This window comes from Trifolium pratense, linkage group LG5, assembly GCF_020283565.1.
Source record: "Trifolium pratense cultivar HEN17-A07 linkage group LG5, ARS_RC_1.1, whole genome shotgun sequence".
Classification (NCBI taxonomy): Eukaryota; Viridiplantae; Streptophyta; class Magnoliopsida; order Fabales; family Fabaceae; genus Trifolium; species Trifolium pratense.
The window spans coordinates 1,305,193-1,331,415 of record NC_060063.1 but is presented as its reverse complement, the minus strand read 5'-3'; the positions used below and the strand labels follow the sequence as shown (position 1 = coordinate 1,331,415).

General features: G+C 33.2%; 4 protein-coding genes across 5 annotated transcripts; 2 read left to right on the top strand and 2 right to left on the bottom strand.

The window, feature by feature from the left end:
• Positions 1-998: 998 nt before the first annotated feature.
• On the top strand, positions 999-4,537 carry LOC123884662. The gene is made up of 3 exons (XM_045933806.1): positions 999-1,395; positions 1,479-1,594; positions 4,065-4,537. The coding sequence occupies exons 1-3, from the start codon at positions 1,288-1,290 to the stop codon at positions 4,426-4,428; spliced, it is 588 nt and encodes a 195-aa protein (XP_045789762.1). The 5' UTR covers positions 999-1,287; the 3' UTR covers positions 4,429-4,537.
• Positions 4,538-6,738: 2,201 nt separating this feature from the next.
• On the bottom strand, positions 6,739-11,498 carry LOC123884630 (aldehyde oxidase GLOX1-like). The gene is made up of 4 exons (XM_045933771.1): positions 11,097-11,498; positions 10,241-10,416; positions 8,518-8,979; positions 6,739-7,930 (listed from the first exon to the last, which is right to left on the bottom strand). Exons 1-4 carry the CDS (start codon positions 11,496-11,498, stop codon positions 7,204-7,206), a joined length of 1,767 nt encoding a protein of 588 aa, XP_045789727.1. The 3' UTR covers positions 6,739-7,203.
• A 3,922-nt stretch (positions 11,499-15,420) lies between these two features.
• Positions 15,421-16,566, top strand: LOC123885589 (zinc finger BED domain-containing protein DAYSLEEPER-like). The gene is made up of 3 exons (XM_045934874.1): positions 15,421-15,545; positions 15,965-16,286; positions 16,375-16,566. The coding sequence occupies exons 1-3, from the start codon at positions 15,453-15,455 to the stop codon at positions 16,458-16,460; spliced, it is 501 nt and encodes a 166-aa protein (XP_045790830.1). The 5' UTR covers positions 15,421-15,452; the 3' UTR covers positions 16,461-16,566.
• A 5,435-nt stretch (positions 16,567-22,001) lies between these two features.
• Positions 22,002-24,554, bottom strand: LOC123884690 (protein SPEAR3). 2 transcript variants are annotated; one of them, XM_045933855.1, is made up of 6 exons: positions 24,078-24,554; positions 23,757-23,867; positions 22,975-23,042; positions 22,735-22,798; positions 22,182-22,311; positions 22,002-22,108 (listed from the first exon to the last, which is right to left on the bottom strand). In XM_045933855.1, the coding sequence occupies exons 1-5, from the start codon at positions 24,291-24,293 to the stop codon at positions 22,201-22,203; spliced, it is 570 nt and encodes a 189-aa protein (XP_045789811.1). In that variant the 5' UTR covers positions 24,294-24,554; the 3' UTR covers positions 22,002-22,108; positions 22,182-22,200. The 2 variants fall into 2 exon arrangements, with proteins under 2 accessions (XP_045789811.1, XP_045789810.1); XM_045933854.1 differs by having other exon boundaries at positions 22,002-22,311.
• Between the last annotated feature and the right edge of the window lie 1,669 nt (positions 24,555-26,223).

Genomic DNA, 26,223 nt, shown 5'->3' with positions numbered 1-26,223 from the left:
CATGGCCACACCAAAACTTGGCTAGTCCACTAGAGTTAGGTCAAATTTATCTCTACAAAGACTACAATTCACGAGTTGGCTGCCTTGAAGACAAGTTGTCCAAAACTAAACTCTATAAAATCTTACCTATTTTGATTTAAAAGTCTTAATTGTATATTTGGTCCCTTATGTTTATTTTAGGTTTTAAATTGATCCCTTATGTTTCAAAAGTTTCAAGTTGGTCTTTTATGTTTATTTTAGGTTTCAAGTTGGTCCCTTATGTTTTAAATGTTTCAAGTTGGTCCCTCAGTTTTAAAAACTTGAATTAGTTAGTTCCTATTTAATCATTTTTATAGGACATACTAATTTAAATTTGAGAAACTTGAGGGACCAATTTGAAATATTTAAAAATTTGAGGGAGCAACTTGAAACTTTTAAAATATAAGGGACCAATTTAAAACAAAATAAACATAAGGGACCAACTTAAAATCTAAAATAAACATTATTGACCAAATATACAATTAAGCCAACTTAAAAGTGTACCACCTCTTAGCTTACTGAGATCTGACTCATTATATAACACAATATTTTTGCATCATTTCTACATACATGACCAAGTCCAATTATTAGGTTAATGCCCATCATATTATTGGGTTAATAGTCATAGCCACGGATACCCGCCTAAACCCTACATGCTTTAACGGAGAAAACTCGAGTTGATTGAGTTTGAGTTTAAATTTTTCCGATTTCAAAAGACGAGGTTAGGACAGGTAATAAGGAAATTGGTATCCACCCCAGTTGTTTCACATCCACCATCAACATGAGAGAAAAAAAAAAGAAAAAGAAAATTATAAAAATGTAGGAGATGGATTGAATGGTGGATATATAACAATCGAGGAAAATTGAGGAAATTCCAATGGAGAGAATTCATTCTCGAGTTTGAGGTTAAATTTTTTATGTTCGCTTAAAATTGGGATGAGTTTGGAAAAACCCAGACTTTATGGGTTTGATGGTGGGGAGGGCAAAAACCGCACCGCCCCGCACCATTGCCAATTGCCATGTCTAAACTGACTGCCTATCATCACAACATCTTCATCTTCTACCTCTCAACTTGACATCACCATCGACTCGATAGTCGAAATTCATACGAGCAAAACCCTAAACCCTCCTTGAACGTGTTTTCTCAATTCCTTTCCTCAAACTCACACTGCACCCATCTTATTTCGTTTTCAAAACCTAAATTTGTCTCTATCCAACGATAATCGAAATTCTTTCGTATTTCCCCTTCTTCTGTTAAGCGCATTATTTATGGCTTCTTCTTCGGTAATCACTCCCGAAGATGTTTTGGAATCGCTTATGAACGACGGAACAATTGATGCCCTCAGATTGAAGATCATCAACCAGCTCAAAGCCAATGTACTTTCCACACCGATTTTTATTCCTTTTTTTTTTTTCATTCTCTTTTAATTGGTTTACAAATTCTTGTTAAATGTTTGCAGGAGGAATTGAAGAGTACTACTATAAAAATGGCTGAACAGAGTAAGGTTCTCAACACACCTGGGGCTGAGAAACAGACTAAAAGAGAACTCTTTGACGCCCTTCGCCAAGAACTCGAGTAAGTTATAGTACATTATTAGCTTTATATTTCTGTTTTGAATTTTGGTCTGTTGCACATTGTTTGATAGAGTGTAGAAAGAAGATATCTGAAACCATCTTATACACTTTTGGCTTTCTAGAACCAGAGGCCGAAAGCTTTTAAAAAGAGTTCAAAAGGTCTAGCATAGTAATGTTGTGTCGCCTGGGTCGATGAATGTAGTTTTTCAAAGATTGAGTTTTGCTATACAAAAAGGTTTAGCGGCGCAGCTTGTTGTCCGTCTACCTTTTGTTCATATGTAATTATTATAATATATATATATATATATATATATATATATATATATATATATATATATATATATATATAAGGCTCACAAATTGTTTTGGAAACTATTTTTAAATATCTTATACCGGGCTGAAAGTACAAAAAACTATTTCTGTAACATGTTTGCTTTCTCAGCCACTCAACCCCATGAATATAGCAAAATATAGATTAAATCTGTGTGCTTAGGATAAATCTAATTCCAACTTTATAACTTGAGGGAAATGAAACTATAAGAATGTTCTATATGATCACTAAGTTTCCATGCTTGATCATGCATGGCGTATTTCTTTGGCTAGGTAATGTCTTGGCCGACTGATCATATCAAGGATTGTTGTATTTTTATTTTTTTGAAATGGATGTTAATATTGTTAGTACTTTGTTGAGAGCGGTGGGTATTGGACCCTCGACCCACTTATCACTCAACTCCTTAAGTCCTCACCCAAACCACCAAGCCAACCGAATATCCCCTTCTAGGATTGTTATCTTGATTATGCACTCTCAGAAGTAAAACTATACTGTGTTTAATATCTACAGTTTATTCTTTGCTATTGATTTCAGTTTGCCTCTATGCATCTACCCCATAGAACGAAGTAGAGTTCTAAACCTCCCATCAATAATATTTTCATGCTCTTAACCATCTTGCTGAAAATTTGAAGGATCTGTGGTGGTGCTTGACCGATACAATTGAGGGGACCAAAATAATCTTGTGTAGACACTGGTTGAAACCTTCATGAAAGCTAGGCATACTGTGTTCAATTCATTGAAATGTTATTTTGGTAGCAAATGTGCAATTATTTCCTGGTGTTAACTTCTGTCCAATGGAAATGCAAAAAATAGTTAACAAGGAATCAATATCGTGTCATGTTTTGCACATAAATCGACAAAATATTTGCATGAAGTGAGCTATTTTGTACAAACATAATATTTATAAATGTACACAACTAATGCGCCAATAAAAACATGGGAATGGCAAACATAATATTTAATGACTGGTACCTGAATACAACACACCCAATTTTACCTTTTACTATTTTAATGTGTCTTTACTTTGTATCCCTCCCAACCTGAAAAAAAACAACTTAAGCCAAATGCAAATCTGCCTGGCACACCAAATAAAACCCATCTTCTCCAGCTAGGGCTTGCTTGTAACTTAAAAGCAAGCTTGTAACCAACCATGTGCAATTTTTTTGCTATATTTACTGTTTCGTCCATTTGCGGAACTACTCTCTTTACTCTTTCTATGAACATATCTAGACTATGCTGTGCCTTGTATCTAGACTACTTAGAACTTAGATAAAAGGATGCTTCAAAACCCCTTCTTTTATTTAGAATTTTTTTATCTATATACTTTCACAGCCATTAAACCTCTTTATCTGTAATAATAATAGTCTGGGTAGAGATTCTAATTAAATACAAATCAAATCCTGTTAAATAAGTTTATCCTAATAATAATAGATAAATGGCAAAGTAGGATGAACAGTTTACTTGCTGCCATATGATTATCATTAAGATGTAAGAATAAATCATATTCCAGTCCTCCAAAGGTATAAGTGTCATGAAAATCATTATTCCTTATAAAAACAACGGCATTGAGGAACTAAGTTAATATTGATTGTTTTTTGGTTAGAAAATGGTGATTTTTTTAGTGATGTGTCACTTTCTAAGATTTTTTACTTTACTCTGTAGTTTCTGCCTCATATATTGGTTTTGCATACCGGAAAGTAGAAGATACTTGTTTGTATGTGTTTAACTCTCGATAAGCAGGCCTCCTTGGTAATTATGGTAGTACTAGTACCTCTTAAATTTTTGTGGCTAGTGCGCACTTCTTGAAATGAATTATTATAATAAAATAGACGTGCACTGAAAGGTTTGAGTTGTACTATGCATTTTTGGATCATTATGATAGGTCTGAATTGGTAGTCTGGATAGTTGATCACATGGTCACCAGAAAAACGAGTGCATTGCGTGAAATCATTTTCAGTTTTTTTAATGTCTACTTCGTTATGTTTCTTACTAGATGCTTGATGTGGGTCTGTATCATAGAAGAATTGTCCGAAGTCGTTAGTTCTGATTAGATTTTATCTTCACAAATATCAAATTATTTACTTTTTGCTGGAATTCTGGTTTCCTGGCTTTTTCTGATATCCCTGCCTATTTCATGCAGAGCTTCTGTACTTGAGAAAGCTTCAAAATCAGTTTGGGATTTAATTTTAGACAACAATGGCCTGGGAAAGGAGATAAGTGAGACAGTTGAAAGAGTGTTTTGCCGATTGAGTGGCCAGGAACCTCCTTTATTTCCGCTTCTAAATGGAGAACCACAACCTGATAAGGAGGCTGACAGCAGAAAAGAAAAAGGTAAAGGAAAGCAGAAAGAAAATGAGAATACAAGTTTGATCACTCCATTGAAGAAAAGAAGCTTCAGTGAAGTGAATTCGGATTGTGCAGATGAAACTACCACCAGGACCTCCGATCCTGCAGCAATATCAGAAGGTTCTGGCAAATCGCCTTTATTGATTTCAAAGACTTGACAAGTGAGTTCAACAAGTGGTGTAATGGAAGTGATCGCATCTGGTAAATATATTGTAGCAATTGTAGGACTTCACTGGAATTTTAATTTTAATATTTGAATTTACTCTTCTCTTCTTTTTTGTATTCGTCAAAACTTTTTCTCTTCTCAAGTCAAAAAACTAAACGGTTACTTGAGGAAAAAGACCAGAAAAAACAAAAACTAGGTACTCATATAAGTCAAAAAAACTAAAGGGCTTGATTGAAGTAAGTAGCATGAGTACGGCAAACAAACAAGCTTTTTGTGGTGACTCTTGGGGAAAGGATTCCGTGCAACCACTGGACATTCCAGCCATCCAAAATATAGTAAAAGAAAAAAGTTAGAGGGATGAACTTTAATAATTGAGATTAACACTTGACCGTATCTTGTCGAAGATCCACTGGAGAGGATCCATTTCTTAACTTGTGAGCAAACACGAGTGACGTTGGGAGGAAGGATGTGTCTCATTTTATGGTATAAAATGATTGAGCTTCTAGTTCATTGTTCCTTTAGTTTTCTAGAACAGAGCTAGAGAGCTTCTAGAAACATGTTTTTGAAAGTGTCGTCGTGATGCTTTTCCTCATCCTACCTTATTCTTCTCCCGTCCTCATCCCACCACCACCACCATCACCACCAGTAGAGCAAAAATCAAAATCAATCGATCATTGGTTCGATTATAAAAAAAAAATCGATCATTGGTTCTGGCAGGCCCTAAAAACTCTTGAGATTTCCTCAGGCTTTCTTCAAGCACTTATATATGTCATAAATTCGTGTGTGAAGCGCATGATTCAAAAGCATAGCTTGCATGCTTCGGCCTCAATTCCTATAGAGTTAATTTCGTAATTTAAGTTGTTATCTATGGATAAGGTATATAGTTAAGTTCGGTGGTGGCGGAGGTGGGAGGAGGAGGGATGAGGACGGGAGGAGGAGGTGGGATGAGGACTCGAGAGAAGAAGGTGGGATAAGGAGACTTGTGAAAAGTATCATTGCGGCTTTCAACATGTTTTCTACTAGAAGCTTTGTTAAGTAGTGTGAAAAGTATCACTTTTTTGTGTTTGTTTGCAGTACTCACGTCCCTCCAGTGTGCTTCAGTCAAACTCTCCAATCAATCTAAAACACGTGTCAAGCTCTCCAAGAAAAAATAGGTTTTTTTTTTCTTCACTTATATGGATTTTTTGTCCCTTTATGTTCTCCGTTTTTTGGAAAATCATAAGATACCTAAAAAAATATTGGAAACCTAAGATGGTGATCCATAGAATTCAAACCAGATAAATGAATCAAGTGGATTGAAGCTGCAAGGAAGGAAGAGGAGTGAGTGGAAATCAATCAGAAATTGATTTTTTTGACATTTTCACAAGTATAAATAATTTTTTTAAATCAAGAATAATAATTGTGATTAAGCATATATATAAATCTTCAATATTTATTGTATCGATGACGTTTTAATGGGTATAATGTAACGCCCCAAAATTTAGAACTATTTCTTTTATTGAAATTTAGTTAATTTTAATTATTTTGATATGCTAATTAATTAATGAGAATTTAGAGCACATGAGACGAGATAGTAAAATTAAATAATTTAGTTATAATGGAAAACTCAAGAGGATGCGTTCGAACTCTTTAACAACATAGAACACGAATTCCGATCACACAAGAGCACACAAATACAACAATATAATCATAACATAAGAATTCAATTCGACATAACATAAACAATAACAACTCGCATAGCAGCAAAGAAAAGGAAAGACCACACCCACATTATTAAAACTCACAAACTTAGATGATAGTTAAATCCCTTACTTGGATTTGCGGTGAACTCCCATGAGTTTTGGTCTTTCCCCTTTTTCCTTCCTATGTCTCTATGTTTGGTGACTCTCTCTTTCATCTCTTCACTTGTTTTCTAATTTTCTATTTTGGTAAATTCGTGGGCAATCCTAATTTGTCACAACAACTTAGGTCAATTTCTCTCCAAGTTATAAAAATTCTGTTTTTATTTCTAATTATTTATTATTTACTCCTCTTATTTAATTTATTTACTAAAGATCCTCTAATTATAACTAAATTATTTAATTTTACTATCTCGTCTCCTCTACTCTAAATTCCCTTTAATTAATTAGCACATCAAAATAATTAAAATTAACTAAATTTCAATAATGGAAATAGTTCTAAATTTCGGGACGTTATATAAAAGTTCTATCTTGTTTGAGTTACTATTTCATATTTTAGTCACCCATAGAGAAAAAAAATTCAAACATGGCCAAAAACATGGCCTTGACCTCTGAATCAAACATTGATAAATGGATTATATATATAATATATATAAGCCAAAATGTACAAGACCAAAAAGTTGCTCCACACCTACACTACACTAACATTGAGTTAAAAAAAAGATAAATAATGATTTTGGTCCCAACAGTTTTTGTGCTGCAAATTAACTTTACATTACTAATAGTTACATCAAAAATATTCTGTACATTAAAACAATTAAAAAAAACTACAATTCAATTACCTAAAAAATATACATATGTAACACAAAACTAAGTAAAAGTTTTGGGTAGTTTTCCAAAAAAAATACTATCAAAAAATATTTGTCAGTGCTTCAAGATGTTTGAATCATCTACACCTGCTGTATTATGCATCACAATGCGAAAATCATTACATCCGAGAAAAAACAAATTCTAAATTTATTTCTCTCCCTTTCTTAGATCTAATGATTCTGCGGCGTGCTATGCATAATCATTTCACTCAAAAATCTCTACTGGATGTGAACCCACATTCCCTTGCTAGGCACGCCACGGTGAACTACATAGAGTATGTAATATCCAGGAGGAGCATGTTGAGCAATCGGCGCCAATGATTCGATACTAAAAACCCCTTGCATATTTTTGAACATACCTCTTGTCTTGACAACTACAAGTCTTTGACTCATACTAAACCCATGAGTAGTAAAAGGTGGAAAATACATAGTAACCTTAATGTCATTCATAACTAACTCATTAGTAGTATTCACATCTTGAATTCTAAATAATGTCTCAAATCTATGACCATGCCTGAAATTTTTTGATGAATATATTTCATCAATTACTGGTCTAAATTGATCATAATTTGCATCCAAATAAGGTGGAGAAAATCCTTCAACTCTAGTCTCAGTTGGAAATCTATCTACATCTTTATATGTATCATGAGTGTTACTTCCAGCTACCCAAATTTTTCCATTAGGTAATAATGCTGAAGTTGAATGATACATTCTTGATATTTGTGATGGTTTCAATTCCTTAAACCTTTGACCTTGTGGTTTTTCTGGATAATATAATACTGGTGTTAGGTTTGGAGCATCAGCATCCCACCATCCAGCTGTTCCTTTTTGTGCACCATTGATGAATAAAAGTTGTCCATTAGGGAGGATTAGACAATCTCCCATTGTTCTTCCTGATGGCATGTATTCCTTTTCCCATTTTGGGATTGTATCTGTGATTACCATCCTGTTTTTAATGAAAACAAATATATAGTTATAATCTAAGAAACACCGCAACAAACACAAACATCAGAATTCAGACACATCGATATTGATAATAATTTAATTTGAGAAAATTACATGATCAGAATGTAATTATACATGTCAGTGTTTTTACAATCAGACACAGAACATACATTTGATCAGAAGTGTCAGTATTACAAATGTTATAATAAAAAAATGTCTGTCCTTAGGCGGGATATCAAGTTTTTTAAAAAATAATAATGTAGTAATGTAAAGAATTTAATAGATTTGTATATACAAGTCTTCGTTAAGAATAATTTAAATTTATTAGAGAAGTTCTATTTTGAATGAAAAGTAAGTGAATTCTATGATGCGCAAGTGAGATATGTATCATGCATAAGTTAATTTTTACTATTGGATCAATAAGTTTCACCATTATATCAGATTAGATACGATGATGATACTTATTGATCGATTCGAAAACATTAGTATATAATTTACACCAGAGATACAAAATTTCTATACTATATATAAATCAATCTATATGATATGTAAAATATTGGTTAAGGAAGATTGATTTTCAATTAATACCTGTTACAATCATTGAGAGCAGGATTGTAATATTTCTTTTGTTCAGCCATAAAGAAAGCATCAGGAGCGTTGCCACCACAAACAATGACCTCAGCCTTGACTACCGGATTTTTGTCGTCAGCGGTAGCTAGATTTATAGGGAGGATGGCAGACATGCCGGAAGCCGGATAATTTCGGGAACCTCCGATAAGGATCGGATAGGTTCGGACAATTTTATTTGTGGTAGGGTTAAGGAGTAACGAACGATTATTCGAGAAAATGAAAAGGTTTCCATCAGTTGAGAGATGAACAAAAGGATAAAGATTGTTTTCATCAATGTCAGAAGTTTCATAAAGGAATGGGAAGAAGTAGGGTTTTGTAGGTCTTTGGCCTTCTTGTCTTGGGATGTATTCATAGCTAAAGGCTCTACGTCCTCCTACTACAATGAATTCTCCAGTTGGAAGGATTACTTGAGTTCCATACCTATTGAAACAACAATAAAACAATGAAGCAACATTAAGTTTTATACATGCATCAAATCATATCATATTTTATCTCTTAAAATATGAGAGGAGATCCTCTTCAGGGCAATTTATCTTCAGCGCCATCTCAGCCACTCATTTCATTTTTGCAGTGGTCAAATTACTAAAAAAATTGGATGGGGGAGATCTAAACTGAGCTGCCTCTTGTGTGTAAATTGCGCCGTATAGGGACGGAGCCATAAATTTAGCTTAAGGGAGACCGAGTTTAAAAATATAAGTTAGTAAAAAAAAATAAATTTTGAAAGCATGATATATATACCAAATTGTAAGATAAATTTAAAGCTAATATTGTGAATCGCATTTTATAGACCATTTTTTTAAGTCGAACTTTTTGGCCTTTATTTTTATATGTATATTGTAATTTTGGTTTTAATTTATGCACTTTGCTATAAAAATTGCGACTTTTTACATCATAAAAGGCGAGTTCTAATCTCAAAAAAGATTTTTTTATTGTATTCATTATTAATTGGGGCAATAAATCACCTTTTTTGGTACAAAAATACTAGTATTTTTAGTTGGAAAAACATATGCTGAGAACAAATATACACCAAATATAAAAAAGAGCCAAAAATTTGAATAAAAAAAAGATCATTTTTATGAGTTTAATAAAATAGGGGGATCAAAAGTAAAATTAAGTCAATAATATAATAACATAGTAGTATCAAAAAAATATTCAAAAATATTTAGGGGGGACCATGACCTCTATTGGTCTCTCTTCTAGCTCCGTCCCTGGTGCCGTAGAGGATTTTGTCTCTAAAATATCTACATGGTGTAATGTAATTAGATGAACGTGTGAAATACTTTTGCACGGAGAAGGCGAGAATGCTTAACAATTAAATTTATTTTTGTCATTTGGTTCTATTTTTTGAGTTTTTTTCCTTTAGTTTTTGGACTATTGCTTATATTCCTTAAATTTTTATATTGGATTTATTTTTCGATTATATATTGATTGATTTTGCCATTTAAAAAAATAAAAATAAAAATCAATTTAATGGTACCGTTGTACTATCATGTCATTACTATTGGGTCATTTAAAACACACTTCATTTGTTCAATTTTACGTGTAAAAGGTTAAGAATCTTACATTAAAACGATAATATCTGAAAACAAGTTTTTAAGTATAAACATTTTTTTTTTTACAAATCGATGTTGTAACGATGAGTTAGACACAATATTAAAATTGTAATAGTATATGTACATACCATCTATCTTCATTCATTGCACCATTATATTCCCTCCAATCACAGTTGTTGTTGCCATTGCAAGCAGGACCACCATAGTATCTAATGGTTCTTATTCCATCTAGGAAACCACCAACACTTACGAGGGTCCCATCAGGTGCAAGCCCTCCACATGAGCACCATGGGTCTGCCGTTACCTGCACCACAGATTTCAACTCATCACATTTGTGGGCCTCCAAGATCAAATTGGATTCCATGCCACATTTCAGGCATTTGGGAGATTGCTAGTTGTTCGATAAAGATCAGACAATCTAAAAAACAAAGTTTATCCTTTATTTTATATTTCAAAATGCCACATTTGAATATAGTATCTGATCTCGATTAAACGACAATCAATGTTCTGAATGTGTGAATGCGACAAATTCCAATTGCAAAGTAGCCATACCCCTCTAATATGGTATAGCTACGATAAAAATGTCGCATTCACGCATTTGAGAGATTGTTAACTGTTCAATAAAGATCAGACAATCTAAAAAACAAAGTTTATATTTTATAATTCAAAATACCAAACTTGAATATAGAATACTGTTCGATTTCAATCAGATGACAATCGATGTTCTAAATGCGTGAATGCGTCAAATTCTAACGGCAAGGGAGCCATATCCCTCTAATATGCTATACCTATTTAATACTCACATGTTAAGGATATTTTATGTGTGTGTTTTTTATAACGAGGTTTTTCCATGAGTTCATTATGCTAGAGGTAATTTCGAGACACTGTCAGACATGAAATATGGAGGTTTTTTTCCATAATTCAAACTATTTTAATTTTTATAGTACTAAATAAAAATATATTCAACCAATAAATGACACCAACCTTGAGTGCCCTAGCTTGATTTGTAGCAAGATCATATTCCATTGAATGAGCAAAACAATCAATTTTATTTTCTTTTGTCCTATCATCTATGAAAGGAACACATGGTACCCCAGGTGGATATAAGAGTCTAGAGAGACGATAAATTGTAGCATCATATACAATAACTTTATTTGTTGGTATCAAATTAATTTGCATGGCAGATACACCTGAATTTTGTGAAAGCACCTCCCAACTTCCAATAGAATTTATATCAATATCAGGCTTTGCTATTCCTTGGTTTTGTGGATCAATTGGAATATCAAACTTTGGTTTATTTCTTTTTATTTTAGCTTCCACACCAAAGAACATTGATGTGATAATCACAATTGTAACAATCAAAATAACTTTGTGACATATTGTCATTTTTTGTGATGATTTTTTTTCAGCGTCTTTGATTATGCTCATAAAGACATAAGAGTTTTTGTCATGTCTAGTTAATTTATGTGTTTTAGGTTTGGTTTATGTGTAATAAACCTTTCATTTGGGCTTTAACATAGCCATTGATTGGATTAGACATTTGCTTAAATATAGGAAATTGATATTTTCGCCTTGTTTATTGGAGAGCCCCCCTTAATTTTCTGTTTAGGGAATTCTAGTATAAAGAATAGAAGGCTTTTTGATTTTGTGACAAAAACAATATGCACCTTCCAATTCATGTGGCAAATGTATAATGTATAGCTAGCCATATACATCAAACAATATTTGATAGCTACAAAGTATGCATAACATTGGAACCCACTTACTTCGTGGAGATCAATTAAGGGGGACTAATTGATTTTTTTTTAAAACTCGGTATCCGATCCAAAGACGGACTAATTCGTGGAGATCAATCTCACCGCCTACTTGCGGGGCCATTTAGCCAACTCGACTATACCAACCCAAGAGGATTTAAGGGAGAGTAATTGTTGATATACTTAGTGTATGTTTGGTTTCAATTCTGGAGCATCCAGAATTGATTCTGGACGTGTAGAATTGATTCTGACTTGTTTGGTTTCTCAAAAGTAGAATTGATTCTGCCTCCAGAATTGATTCTACTTGAAGCTAGAAATCGTAGCTTCTGATTCTAGAATTGATTTTTACACTCAAATTTTTTGTTCAACTCACTTTTTCATGAATATATCCAAACATAAACCACTTCAGCTTAAAATCAATTTTGGCCAGAATCAATTTTACAGAATCAATTCTGCCAAAATCAATTCTCTCCGCCGCAGAACCAAACACACGCTTAGTTCTTTAAAAGTCTTTTATTTTTGGGTACAAAGTTGTTTAATAGTCTTTATTTGCTTTAATGTATTTTTGGCTTTACTTAAGACATGTGAAAGTATAGGAAGGTCGTGGGGCAGACTATATATATATATATATATATGAAGGGCATTCACATTTTAGGTAGTGAACTGGGTGAAAGTATTCGCATTATAAGTAGCGAACACTATTTTATTTTCAAATTAATGTTATTTTGTCTGGAGGGCGTGACAAGTGCAAACATTGGAGTTGGGTAAAAAAAAACTACCACTTGCTATATACACAGTGAACTAAATTCACTATCTAAATAGTAAGATGAGTATATTTTAGTCATTTTAAGAGGCGCGTGAGAATCGGTGGTGCGCAAAAAATAACTCTTCTATTTTAGGCCTAATAATTTGTACGGAGAAATATGTATTTTTTTTATATTAAAATAATTAGGCCTCATTTTTTTTAGTGGAAAATTTGATTTATTTTCCTTTCTCAATTCACCCCTTCATGTACTATTGGGTTTGGGCCTTGGAGTATAGAGAATATGGTGTTGGTCCAAATTGATAATAAGCTAAAATATCATATTAAATTTTCATATTGAGTCAAACTTATATCGTTAATTACAAAATTAGTTCTAAAATTAAAATACTGGAATTAAATAAAAATTTTCAGCCAAAATAAAAGGAGTTTAATTGATATGCACCGACGGTGTAAAATAGTTTTACACAATCGTCCAATAAACAACTACCATTTTGCCATGTCATATCAAGAAAGTGGGGTGAAATGAGGTGATGTGGCGGAAAATATTGTTGGTATTGATTGACAGTGTAAAATTATTTTACACCATCGGTGTATTTAAATTAAATCCAAATAGAGTTTAAAGACTACGCACCGTCAGTGTAAATTAATTTTACATTGACAACCAATAAGAATGAAGGATTCTTCCACATCATATTAAGAAATTGAGGTTTAGTGGGGTGATGTGGCTGAAAACATAGTTGATATTGGTTGACAGTGTAATTTTACACTGTCAGTGCATATTCTTTTTTCTCGAATATATATATTAACCAAAAAGTCTCGTTTGCACAAAACGTGCCGAAAAGACCGGAAAAGATTATAAAATGTTAAAACCAAGTAACAACATGAAAGGCTAGATTGAAGCTAGATTGATGTTCAATGTCTTCAACCACCGACAAGAATATAATTTAACCTTGTCCAACAGTTGAGGTAGAAAACACTTTGAATTTCTAAAGGGTCTCTGATTTCTTTCACTTCATACAACCCACACACATAAGAGCCAAATGAGTTGCAAAAAAGATCGACGCTTACGAAGACCGCCTGATGAGTAAGTAAATTGAGTAAAATGGTCTGATAAATTTTGTGAGTCTACCGATGAGAAGCCAATCCACGATCGAATTAGCGATTAAAAGGAATCAAAATAAGTACAAGAGAGAAATAAGTGCTGAGCTGATTCAACAACTTCGCAGAAAAAAAAAACAATGATAAACCGATTCAAACTTATACTCTTAAGTACCGTTGAACCAATTTATTATTGGAAAATAAAATACTCTCTAATTCTTTCATTATTAAATTTGTTGGTGGAATGTACATTCTATATTTTCTGTATCTAAACAGTCCATAGTAATCAAGGAGCTACGCCCCTAAAAAATGTATTTTGTTTTAATATTCTTCTAATCCTATGATTTTTATGTATTATGTAAGATATTTGTGTTGGATTCATTTTGCTAAAACAAATATATTAGTAAGATGTTGGACCAGATGTCGCAACATGTGGGAACAACATCTGGGTACTCTGTTTTCACGTCATTAAGTGTTTTATTTTTGCGCGCAATATTTTGAGATATGGTTGAAGAATTGTTTTGTGCTAACTTATACACCAAGACACACGTGGTTTTGGAATCTTCAGAAGACGGTTTACATGGTTACTTGTTCCTTAAGATTTGCATAAAATATTAAGGAATAAAATATTTGATTTTAAAATATAAAAGATTTGTTTGAAGGATAAACTCCCGCTTGCTTGTGCGCCAAGATACGAGTCGTTCTTTTAAAGTGAGAAATTTTAGGATTGTAACTAGCTGTCAATAGAGCTGTCAAAATGGGTTGGGCTATTGGGCCGGCCTATTAGGCCTATCGGGCCAGACCTTATCGGGCCAGACTTTAGCGGGCCGGGCCTTATCGGGCCAGACCTTATCGGGCCAGGCTTTTTCATGGGCCGTCATGGGCCGGCCCATGGGCTTCTGGGCCGGCCCCTTAAAAAATTTAAAAAATATTTTAAAAAACTCTATAATTTTTTTATTGTTATATTTTGATCCTATTTTTACGCATAAATTATATATAATCTTTTTTATTAGTTTTGTCGTTTTATTATTTTTTTTAAAACAAATTATCGTTTTATTGTTATTATTTGTGTTTTGTTCCTATCTATAATCTGTTTTATTCATATTTCTAAGCATATCATGTTTTTATTGTATTTATCTTATATTCTTTCTATATTTTTTTGTTGTGAAATTACAATGAAGGATATAAAACTTGGAATATAGTTAAAACTACTAAGGATAAATTAGTAACTTTGGTAGTAATTAATTTGATTATATTAGAAGTAGATATAAAATACTGAGATACGAGGTGGAAATCTATACCTATGTATAAAGAGGATACAAAAAAATTTGGTGTGAACTTTTCATAATAACAACAATACCCTTAATTTTTTTTTTGGGCAGCAAAAAACTTTTATTAACAAACTCACCATAACATAATACGCGTCTTTTTTTTTAGCTGTAAAAATCTTTTATTAACAAACTCACCAAAACATAAGGCAAAATAGAAAATGTGGATCACACAAACTGACACTGGCCGCTAATAATAATAATAATAATAATATGACAAAAAACTTTTTGGAGTGAATATTCAGTTACTCTTTCACTTGGAAATGTTCTTGATCCAACATCAAAGTTGAACTTTTTGACATTTTGCTTTAAGAAACTTTACCCAAGTAATTATGAAGACAAAATTAAAAAAGTGAAGGATGGTTTGCTTGATCTCTTTGATGCATATAAACAAGACATGGTTCCAGCAAGCTCATCTTTAGCTAGTTCATCAAGAAACACTCATTCTCACTCAATTGACCAACCATTGAAGAATACATCGTTTATGAAGGTAAGGTTTATAAATTGTTTTAAATCCTTATGAAAGTACTTATTTCTACTATTGTAAGTCAGATACTTATTTCTACTATTGTAAGTCAGATAGTTAAAAGTTTAAATAATAGTAAATGTGTTAATTCTATAATTAAAGTCTAATTAGTAGTAAATGTATCAAATAAGTGTTGTGTTGGTGTCATTAATATGTTAATATGTTTCCCTTAGAAAAATCAAAATAAAAGTTACTATAAGTTAATTCTCATGTACCAAAAAAAAAGAAGAGTTAATTCTACTGTTGTATTTATTTCTACTGTTGTTGTTAAATAATTGTTGTGTTGCCTTCTTAGTACTTCTTGCATTTTTTTTCTTCATGAATGAGGCTGATTATATTCTATTTAAGTTTAATTTAAATATTTTTCGTATGTCTAATTCTAGGAATACCGTCAAGAAAAGATACAACAGATCTCAAATGATGGTAAGTCTGAACTTGAAATATACTTGGATGAAAAGTGTCTTCTGGATGATGATGTGGATATTCTTCAATATTGGAAGTCAAATAGTATTCGATTTCCTCAACTTGCAATAATGGCGTGTGACATTTTAAGCATCCCAATCACAACGGTGGCTTCTGAATCTTCTTTTAGTATCGGAGGCCGTATCTTAAATAAGTATAGGAATTGCTTACTCCCAGAAACTGTGCAAGCTCTCATTTGTACACGTAATTGGTTGCATGATTTTAAGGAAATCAGACCTTCTGGTAAGTTTAATTAATAATCTTTTTGTTTTATTTGCAATTTGCTTTTTAGTTGTTGACTTATCAAGTTATCGTGTATTATGAATTGCAGATATACCAGAAGTCGAGGAGATACCATTGTATGAAAAATCAAGTGTTCAAGAAGAGACTAAGGCCGAGAAGTTATTTAATTTATAATTTACGTTATGCATTTTAAATTGTTAGGTTAAAAGTTTAGTTTGTGATGTAAGCTTGAAATTTATTAGCTTTGAGGGTGCACTTTGTGAATTTATTATCTTTTGACTTTTGCGTGGATATTTTGCATTATTTATTATCTCATAAAATCATGATACCCATTTTATTTTATGAATACTAATTTGTGTGTCATTCATACATTTTTTTAAAAAAATTCTGCTTTTGTCAAAAAAAAAATGCTAAAAAATAAAATAAAATTAATGGGCCGGCCCATCGGGCCATGTAGGCTTTTGTTTATCGGGCCGGACATAACGGGCCGGGCCATAATGTTAACGGGCCGGGCCAGGCCAGACCCTTTAAATGTTCGGGCCTCCCCGGGCCGGGCCGGGCCAGACCAGGCCGGCCCATTTGACAGCTCTAGCTGTCAACAAAAGATATGAAACAAATATATTTTGATTTAATCCAAATTAACTCAAGGAAATTTGCGATGGCCAGCTGTGTTCTGTTGAAGCGCAAAGCCCGTGAAGTTCGTATTATATAAAGGAAAACACATAACCTATTTTACTCACTGAAATCGTCGTTCACAAATTGAGTATTTAGGGTTTTAGACTTTCAATTGTTCATTGTTAATTGTGGGCCTCTCTAGTATCACCTTGATGCTTTTGTAGGACTGTGTTTTATTGAGTTGTATCTTGTGAATCGCTCCTAAGCTTTGAAGTACGAAGTTGATTTGTTTCTCGGAGTGTATCTCCATACTGATTGTTATCGTTTGTAATCACGGGTTGTGTGATTGAGGAGAGTGAGATGAGATCTCATATCTAGGAGTTCCTAGGTAGAAGTTAACACGAGTAGTGGTTATGTGAGAAGTCGTAAACGGGAGTGTTTGCTGAGGGCTTTGAACAAACATTATCATAGTGGATTTCTTCCTGACTTGGTAGCCTCCAGAGTAGGTGACGTTGCACCGAACTGGGTTAACAAATAATCCGTGTTATTTATTTTCCTGTTGTTTATTGTTTTTATTGTTCATAGTGTTATGTCGGTCAGGTGTTGTGACATGTGTTGGAACATCGTGTGAAACATCTGTCTACAGTGTGTCAGAATTTCATATTATACATAAGATAATTACACGTGAACAAAAGGTAGATGGACAATAAGTTGTGCCGATAAACTTTTATGTATAGCAGTAGTACTCAATGTTTGAAAAACTACATCTATAGACCTATGCGACAAATTACTATGCATGATCCTTTGAACCCTTTTTAGAAGGTCTACAGCCTTTGGTGCTAGAAAGCTAAAAGTGTCAAATGCAAATGGTATAAAAACGTGTTGATTGTCGGAACACGTTTTCTCATGTTTAATCATTTTGCTTGAAGCCGCTTTGAGGGTTGCCTGTCAAACAGTAAAATCTCCGACTCTCAGTCCCACAAATGGAAAAACTCCAGTCAAATCTACACAAACATGTTTCCCTCCTACCCATCCTATGATTATATTTGGATGAATGAATATTTTGAGGCAATGAAATTTTTTATGGTAATTTAAATCTTTTTAAGTAATATTTATTGTTTCAATGATAAATTTTTAAAAAATTCTGAAATATTCTGTGAAGTTAAATTTATGGAATTTCAAGAATTCTTGCATATTTTATCAGTTTTTTGTGAATCCAATAGATTACATTCTTCGTTAGTTTATGGTCATTTGGATACTCATTTGTAATCTAGATTTTAGATGGTTAGAATATCCTTACATTTTTTCAGATACAACATAGTATAATTTGGACTAATTGTTCTTTTTGGAACAACAAAGATTAATTATATAGTACAAGTAGCCACTGCAGTAAAAAAAAAAAAAAAGAAAGTACAAAATCAACATAGCTCTTTTGCAACCCTTCTGCTCCAATCTATTTCCTGTAAGGAAGGTTTTAAAATGTGACAATGTACGTTATCCAGTGAGACCAACGACAAACCAAACCGAACGTTTATTCGACTCCACTCTGCCGCTATGTTAGTTTGGATGCTATGGAACAATTGGAATGACGCTCACGAAATGGGACGCAACTTAGGATTCAAGGCTCAACATCTTTGGGAAGAATGGTTTTCGATACAACATGTGCAGCAAGGTAGACATACCAAATAGCAGAAGCAGCAAATGAATTGGCAGAAACCGAGTCTTGGATGGTATATGTTGTGAATTCGGATTGAATCACACCAATAATCCTTGATGTGTGGAGCAAATCGAATAAGCAATCAAAACGTGGAAATAGCAATAATAATCACGAACAAAATATAAGCAATAAAACTGTAAAGAACACGAAGCAATTGTTTACCCAGTTCAGTCAAAACCGACCTACTCTGGGGGAGAGAGCCACTCTCCGTTCCACTATCAATGAAAAGCTTGATTACAACGAGATTCACTACAAAAGATTTGCAAGAATTAGACTTCAACCCTAATTCTACCCTTTTCCCAAATCTCTTCCCGTGACCAAGAGATTTCAATGATAAGTGATTACAAGATGAAAGAATCAACACCCAAAACCTAGAGATGAACCAAGAGTAACCCTCTTAACCCTAGCCGCCGTTTTGGTGAAAGAAACCCTCAAAACTTGCTCTGAAAAAACAGAAAACGTGACCCTTTAAATACCCTGCAGCGATTTCTGCCTGAGGCACAGCTTTTTCCGCCTGAGGCGTAATTTCCGCCTGAGGCACCAAGATTTCCGCCTGGGGCGGCAAAACAGTGAGCCCCCTTTTTCCTGCTTCAAATTTCGCCCGGGGCACAGGTTTTTCGCCCGGGGCGGAAAACAGCAGACTAGTGTTGTTTTTTCTTCACGTTTTCAAGGCAAATTTGCAACAATCTCCACCTTGCCTTTAAAACGATGGTGATGCCAATTTCCCATCAACCACCGTGTTGCTCTCTCCACTTGTTTACACCATACCCTCTTCGGCCCCCGGAGTCTACCTCTCCGTACTCCCGAAAAATGCCTGCCTCCAATTGCCCTTGGATTTTTAGGACAATACACAAGCTAAACCATACCCTCTTCAAACCCCGGATTGTAGCTTTCCGTACTCTTGAAGATATGCTTGCCTCCAACCAACCTTGGAATTTTTAGGTGGTTTCACAAGCTGCAACCTCAAACTCTCCTTGTGTCCAACTACCTCCAGCAGTCTAACAAGTTACCAAGCTTGATCACCGTTGCTTCCACACAAGGTCTCCATAGCCATACCACTTTGGTATACCTCCACCTCAAACTGAGATTCCTCCACCAAAGCCTTAAACCGGTATATCCACTATGTCTTCCACCTTGTAACTGAGTATTCTTACCACCGCCTCTCCAGGCTGATGTTGAGTATTATTTCACCGCATCTCCAGGCCGATGTTGAGTATTATTACCACCGCCTCTCCAGGCTGATGTTGAGTATTATTACCACCGCCTCTCCAGGCTGATCAGCAAGCTATGAGTGTCAACTGGTGACTATGAGTGCTCCCGCACTCTCATAGCCTTCCTCCTCATCAACGGCAACATGAGCTGACGAACTACCGCTGCCCCTTCTCTGAGGACAGTCCTTCTTGAAGTGACCCGGATCCTGACAATAGAAGCATCTGAACTTGCCACCATTATCACCTTTTGGCCTAGACTTTGATCCATATTTCTTCCCCTTTCCTCTACCGTCGTTCTCACTTCTATCCCTCATCACATTTAACCCTTCCGCACTATCATCAACCCTCAAGTCTCTCAACTTTGTCAACTCCTTGGTCCTCAAAGCCGATTGAACTTCATCCAATGTGATAGTACCTTCTTTGCCATAAAGCAACGCATCCTTGAGATTTTCAAGTGATTTGGGTAAAGCACACAACAAATGAAAGGCCTTGTCCTCGTCTTCCAAATTCACGTCAATGTTCGCCAAGTCGTCAATGATCTTGTTGAACTCTGAAAGTTGCTCCACCACAGGCTTGTTCTCCACCATTCGAAAGAAAAACAACCGTTCTTTCAAACACTGCTTATGTGCCAAAGACTTCGTCATATACAACGCATCCAGCTTGGTCCACATAGCCGCCACAGTTTTTTCTTTAGCTACTTCCCTCAACACATTATCCGCGAGGCACAAGATAATGACACTCAATGCCTTATCATTCATCTCGCTCTTTTCTGCGTTGGAGAGAGTATTTGGCATATTCGATATGCCCAACAATGCTTCAACACACTTTTGTTGTGTTAATATTGCCCGTACCTTCACCTTCCACAAACCGAAGTCATTTTTACCGGTGAACTTCTCAATCTCCCACTTAGAACCCATGATACTTAATTCGTTTGATCCTTTGCCCCATGGTGGGCGCCAATTGTTGTGAATTCTTTAATAATCACACCAATAATTTTTGATGTGTGGAGCAAATCGAATAAGCAATCAAAACGTGGAAATAGCAATAATAATCACGAACAAAATATAAGCAATAAAACTGTAAAGAACACGAAGCAATTGTTTACCCAGTTCAGTCAAAACCGACCTACTCTGGGGGAGAGAGCCACTCTCCGTTCCACTATCAATGAAAAGCTTGATTACAACGAGATTCACTACAAAAGATTTGCAAGAATTAGACTTCAACCCTAATTCTACCCTTTTCCCAAATCTTTTCCGCCTGTGGCACAGCTTTTTCCGCCTGAGGCGTAATTTCCGCCCGAGGCACTAAGATTTCCGCCTGGGGCGGCAAAACAGTGAGCCCCCTTTTTCCTGCTTCAAATTTTGCCCGGGGCACAGGTTTTTCGCCCGGGGCGGAAAACAGCAGACTAGTGTTGTTTTTTCTTCACGTTTTCAAGGCAAATTTGCAACAGTATAAGTGTAATGTTGATGCGGGATTCCACAAAGAGCTTAATAAGACCGGCACATAATGGTATTTACATGATCACATGGGTCGGTTCGTACTAGCAGAAACTACTTGGATGGATGGAAGTTGCCCCATATGATAGAAGGGGAGTCCATAGCCTTACTAGAAGCATTGATGACATTGGTGGATGCAACTCATCATTTATATGTTGGTAATTCCGAGTTTTGCTCTCTTATATGTAGTATTAATAATATATTGCTATGTAATCCAAATTTCATGGTTAAGTTTATTAAGCGGCAAACGAACAATGTTGCTCATACACTTGCTAGGGCGGCTTTGTCTTGACCTCGTCGCTGTATTTTTGAAACGAGGTCTGGATCAAGGGGAACGTAACTATACCACAATAAAATTTGAATATTGGCTAAGTGTATAAAAGTATATGCACAAAATACTTTTTTATGAGCTAATAATAACATGCATCCAATTTAATATTGGCTAAGTAAATATGAAGTATGTTCTCAATTCTAACTTCTTTCATATAAAATATCAACTCCTTCACACTTTTGCACATTATTGAAGATAAACTAATGCTTATAAAAAAATAAATAAAAAATTTAAAAAAGAAGATATCTTACCACTTTTGCACATTAACGAATATAAACTCATGCTTATCAAAAGATAAATAAAAAATTGAAAAAAGAAGATATATTCATGATTCTGCACACTAACTAACGTAAATTTTTTGCATTGTTTTTTCATGCAAATTGCAATATGAATCAATCTATATATATTTTTCAATACACATTGAAACTTCAATTAAAAACAAACACACTGACTTGTTCACTGTGCAAGCTTTTGCAATTCTTAATTAATTGTAAATAAAAGCATTACAATTACTAGAATCACCACTCTTTTCTATAATGGAAGATCAAAGAGCTAATCTTAGCTCCAAATCTGGTTCTTGATTATCACTTGATTCTGAGTTTTGACTGCTTGTGGAACCACTTCTATGCTTCTTTGTATCTATGTATTGTGAGTCCTAATCATATAGAATCAAATTTAATGAATGTTATTTGAATTTATAGGCACACTTTTTGAAGCTAGATATATTATTTATGTGTTTTATATATGATCGAGATATAAAATACTGTCTCCGGTCTTTTTTTTATAATAAACAACTTATTTTTTAAATTTTTTAAATAATTGATATATTTTATCTATAATAGATCAAATATATCAGTTATTCAATGAACCTAAAAAATTAACTGTTTCTTATAAAAAGAAGGCAGTACTAAAAAAATTGAAATAGTGACGGAAATAGAGTTAGAAAAGGACAAAATTCATCTCTGATTTTGCTGAAAATTAGAGACATCAAATTTGTAGACGAACTTTATATTTTTTGTCTCTATTTTTATTTTTCAATTTTTTTCTTCTAGTAGTAGCACTTAAAATGAATCCTTACATATAGGCTAAGTAATGGTTTAGTTGTGTTGGATTGAACAATGGCATTGGGATGTTCCCATGATCTGAATTCAGATAAAGAATTGAAACATATAAGTAAGAAATTCATCGTGAAAAATCATTGTATATATAGAAAAAGATTAGAAGAAACAAAAGTCATTATGATTAAGTCAAATTAACACATTTTGCTTTGATCATCAATGACAAAGGAACTATAATTGGGATGGAAAATTTTAAGTACCTTGTTGAATCAATTGGTTGAGAATCTCCAAATGCAATGGATGATCCTTCATATTGAGGTAGGCCCATCTACGCAAGAAACAACTTTTTAATGGCTATGTGTGAATTAACTCACTAAGATGTTATGCAAAGATACAATCTCGGTCATGGTTAACAGCGAGTTGAAATACACGGAACAAAATGTCTGTCAATATAGGTTTTACGGTCTCTACCTAAAAATTTTCGACCTTTATCAACAGAATTTCGCTGTCGCTATATGTCAAGTTTCTTGTAGTGATCGGATAATGTATCTTTGTAATCCTTTCAATTTTACTTTGATGATATTTCTATTCAGCTAGTATAAACCACATGATAGATTTCTTATATCTCTTAGGGTTAGTACTACACTAGCACTTTCAAATTCAACCAATATAGACCCATGAGAAATATAGTTCAGATCCAAAAACAATATTTTTAGGGTTATTGGATATGCTATATAAACTTTTGAATTAGATAATTAAGATGATAAATATCATGTCATTTCATATATATTACTACAAAGGAAAGAAAAATCAAGGGTTAGAAAAATAGTTACCTTGATTGGCTTTGGGGACTAGCAAAATAAATATACTGTTTTTGTAGTTATAGTAATTAGTACTAATTAAGAATAACACATATATAGTACTAATTATGAAAATATGTGCAAAACTACTCATCACAAAAGAATGAAAAAGGAAATATATAGTACCATTAAAAGCATAAATAAAAATTGGGATCCAAGAAAAAGCAAAAAATTATACATACCATAATGTTTGGTTGAAATCCATGTGATGTTGTATATGATGTAGATGAAGATGAATAAGAAAAAGAAGACGATGGTATTGATGAATATGGTGTTTGTATTCTTGGATCTTCCTACATAAGATCATCAAGAACAAATTAATTAAAATTCCATGAAATTAATGAATTCAACAAATCCAAGTAAAAAATAATAATTGTGAGCAAAATATACAAATAACTAAAAAATAATTTATAATAAAATTTCTAGACTATGTAGTTTGATTTTAGCAAAGGGAGAGAGAGAGAGAGAGAGAGAGAGAGAGAGAGAGGGAGAGAGAGACTTACATTGATAAAATTAGAAGGATAAGGGTTATGTAGAGGAGGATGATAACCATAAGCCATTTCACCATGTAATCTAATTTTTTCTAATTGAGCAACACCTAATCCTCTTTGTGGTTGCTTTGGTTTATCTTGATTGTTTTTCTTCCCTTTCTTTGAAGAAGATCCACTCACTCTTTCATTTCCCATGTTAGAATCTCCAAAATAATTGATACCATCCATGTTCTAAATTCTTCTATATATATATATCAAAGTTAGAGATATAAAGAGTAGATGGTGGATTTTGCTTTAATATGCAAATCCCTTAAAACCTTGCTTAGAAATAAGATCTCCTATGCTCTTTTTTAAGCTATTATTATCACAAAACTTAGGAATAATTGCATAGCTGGATCAGATTGTGTTTAGATTTCAATCTTAAGTTATATATATGCCTAGATTCTATATGATCTTTATCTCTCTTATTTCCTCTCCATGCTTCAATTATTTTTCTTGAGTCATGTGAGAGAGACTATATATAATTTCTATCTAGATATAATCACGCGTTAAAGACTAACTCCAATAAATAAATCCAAAGTGAAAATTAAATATTACCCCGCAACTGCGATCGGAGGGATCTGAAACCAATTGATGTCACTGACCTCCTAACCATATGAGATGATTCAGTTGGTCAGATATTGGTGGTGAAAAAAAAATTATTACATATTGTTAGCTTTATACATTATAATTTGTACTTCTTTTTCAAGAGAGTTTAGTGGCGCAATTCCTGATCACACAATAAGTAAAACAGAAAATTGAGAGTTCAAACTCGTGTCTTGACACAAACAATTTTTTTATCATTTAAATTGTTGTAAGAAAAATCATTTGATTTAGTCTAGTAATGAGAGGTTTGAGTAGTATGCATAAAGTCCTAAGTTCGATCTTAAGTTCTATTGTAAACAAAAAAAAATTGTTGTTAGGAAATTTTTGTACTATTGTATTATTATATTAATTCTTCTTTTATTGTTAAAAAGATTAATTAAAGATTACATCCTACAAAATCCAACCCTTTATGCTAAACTAATTCACACTCTCAAGTTTTACAATTTTTTAGGGTATAAATATAAATTTCATTGTGAATTTTTTCGTTCATTTATATATGATTAAATAGGTCGATTAATTTTTATAGTACATAGAGAGTATTATTTTAATATATGATCACACATGATTTATTAGCTATATATTATTGGGACTTTGGAGACTATCTTTGAAAGTGATTGTCTCTTATTAAAAAATGTTGCATAAGCTGTATTGTTATAAGTTTGTAGCCACGCGCCACAAGGTAGGCTGCAAGTGTAATTTTTTATAATTTTTCATCATCTTTATTTAATGTTCATATGATATGATATTGCTGATTGAATATTAATTTGCATTGTTTTTTGTAGATGTTTGCTCAAACCTTCTTTCTATTAAAAAATTTATTAATCTAATGCTATGATCGATGATGATGAAGTTGTCACTTTTATCATCAGTCTTTATCTAAGCAATCAGCATATATAATCTAAAGTGGCATATAAGTAATTAATTATAAATTAGTTGTCTCTGATTCTTGTCGACTTGGTGGATTTATTTTATGGTACTTTTATATAAGATTATATTTTTATTACACTGATCAAAGTAGATTACATAACTTCGTGTGTCTTTGAAAAAGAAAAAATTGATTAAAAAAATTAGCACGAAATTTCCATACTAAATATTGATATATATAGTTGCAGATTTTTATTTTTTTAAGTTGTTCAGTGACTATAATTTTTTTCTTTTAAGGTAAATAAATAAAAGTACTCTAATCCCAACATATTATATGTAATGTCCTCACGCAAACAACAAGTTTCAAATTTAAATCTGCATGTATTTTATCATATTAAATATTTATGCAACTATTATATTCGGTCTTTTTTTTAACAGACACTTCACTTTTCTAGATTCATTAAAAACTTATCTAATATATAATATAGACCGAATACATTAATTATTTAATAAATCTAAAAAAAATAAAAAAAGACACGAAGGAAATTTCATCAAAGATATATATTTACCGGAAGTAAAATTGTTTATTAGGTCAAAACAATATTTATAAAAATGATAAGAAATTAAGCCACGAGGGAGTAGGTTCCAC

Excerpts from the sequence above, each read along its gene's own strand:
- LOC123884662 (XM_045933806.1), top strand. The coding sequence starts at position 1,288 with ATGGCTTCTTCTTCGGTAATCACTCCCGAAGATGTTTTGGAATCGCTT. Across the intron at positions 1,396-1,478 it reads TCAACCAGCTCAAAGCCAAT|GAGGAATTGAAGAGTACTAC; the intron begins GTACTTTCCACA and ends AAATGTTTGCAG. Across the intron at positions 1,595-4,064 it reads GCCCTTCGCCAAGAACTCGA|AGCTTCTGTACTTGAGAAAG; the intron begins GTAAGTTATAGT and ends TATTTCATGCAG.
- LOC123884690 (XM_045933854.1), bottom strand. The coding sequence starts at position 24,293 with ATGGATGGTATCAATTATTTTGGAGATTCTAACATGGGAAATGAAAGA. Across the intron at positions 23,043-23,756 it reads GATTTCAACCAAACATTATG|ATGGGCCTACCTCAATATGA; the intron begins GTATGTATAATT and ends TTTCTTGCGTAG. Across the intron at positions 22,312-22,734 it reads AACCATTACTTAGCCTATAT|GACTCACAATACATAGATAC; the intron begins GTAAGGATTCAT and ends CTATATGATTAG.
- LOC123885589 (XM_045934874.1), top strand. The coding sequence starts at position 15,453 with ATGGTTCCAGCAAGCTCATCTTTAGCTAGTTCATCAAGAAACACTCAT. Across the intron at positions 15,546-15,964 it reads AGAATACATCGTTTATGAAG|GAATACCGTCAAGAAAAGAT; the intron begins GTAAGGTTTATA and ends GTCTAATTCTAG. Across the intron at positions 16,287-16,374 it reads TAAGGAAATCAGACCTTCTG|ATATACCAGAAGTCGAGGAG; the intron begins GTAAGTTTAATT and ends TATGAATTGCAG.
- LOC123884630 (XM_045933771.1), bottom strand. The coding sequence starts at position 11,498 with ATGACAATATGTCACAAAGTTATTTTGATTGTTACAATTGTGATTATC. Across the intron at positions 10,417-11,096 it reads ATCAAGCTAGGGCACTCAAG|GTAACGGCAGACCCATGGTG; the intron begins GTTGGTGTCATT and ends TCTGTGGTGCAG. Across the intron at positions 7,931-8,517 it reads GCTCTCAATGATTGTAACAG|GATGGTAATCACAGATACAA; the intron begins GTATTAATTGAA and ends CATTAAAAACAG.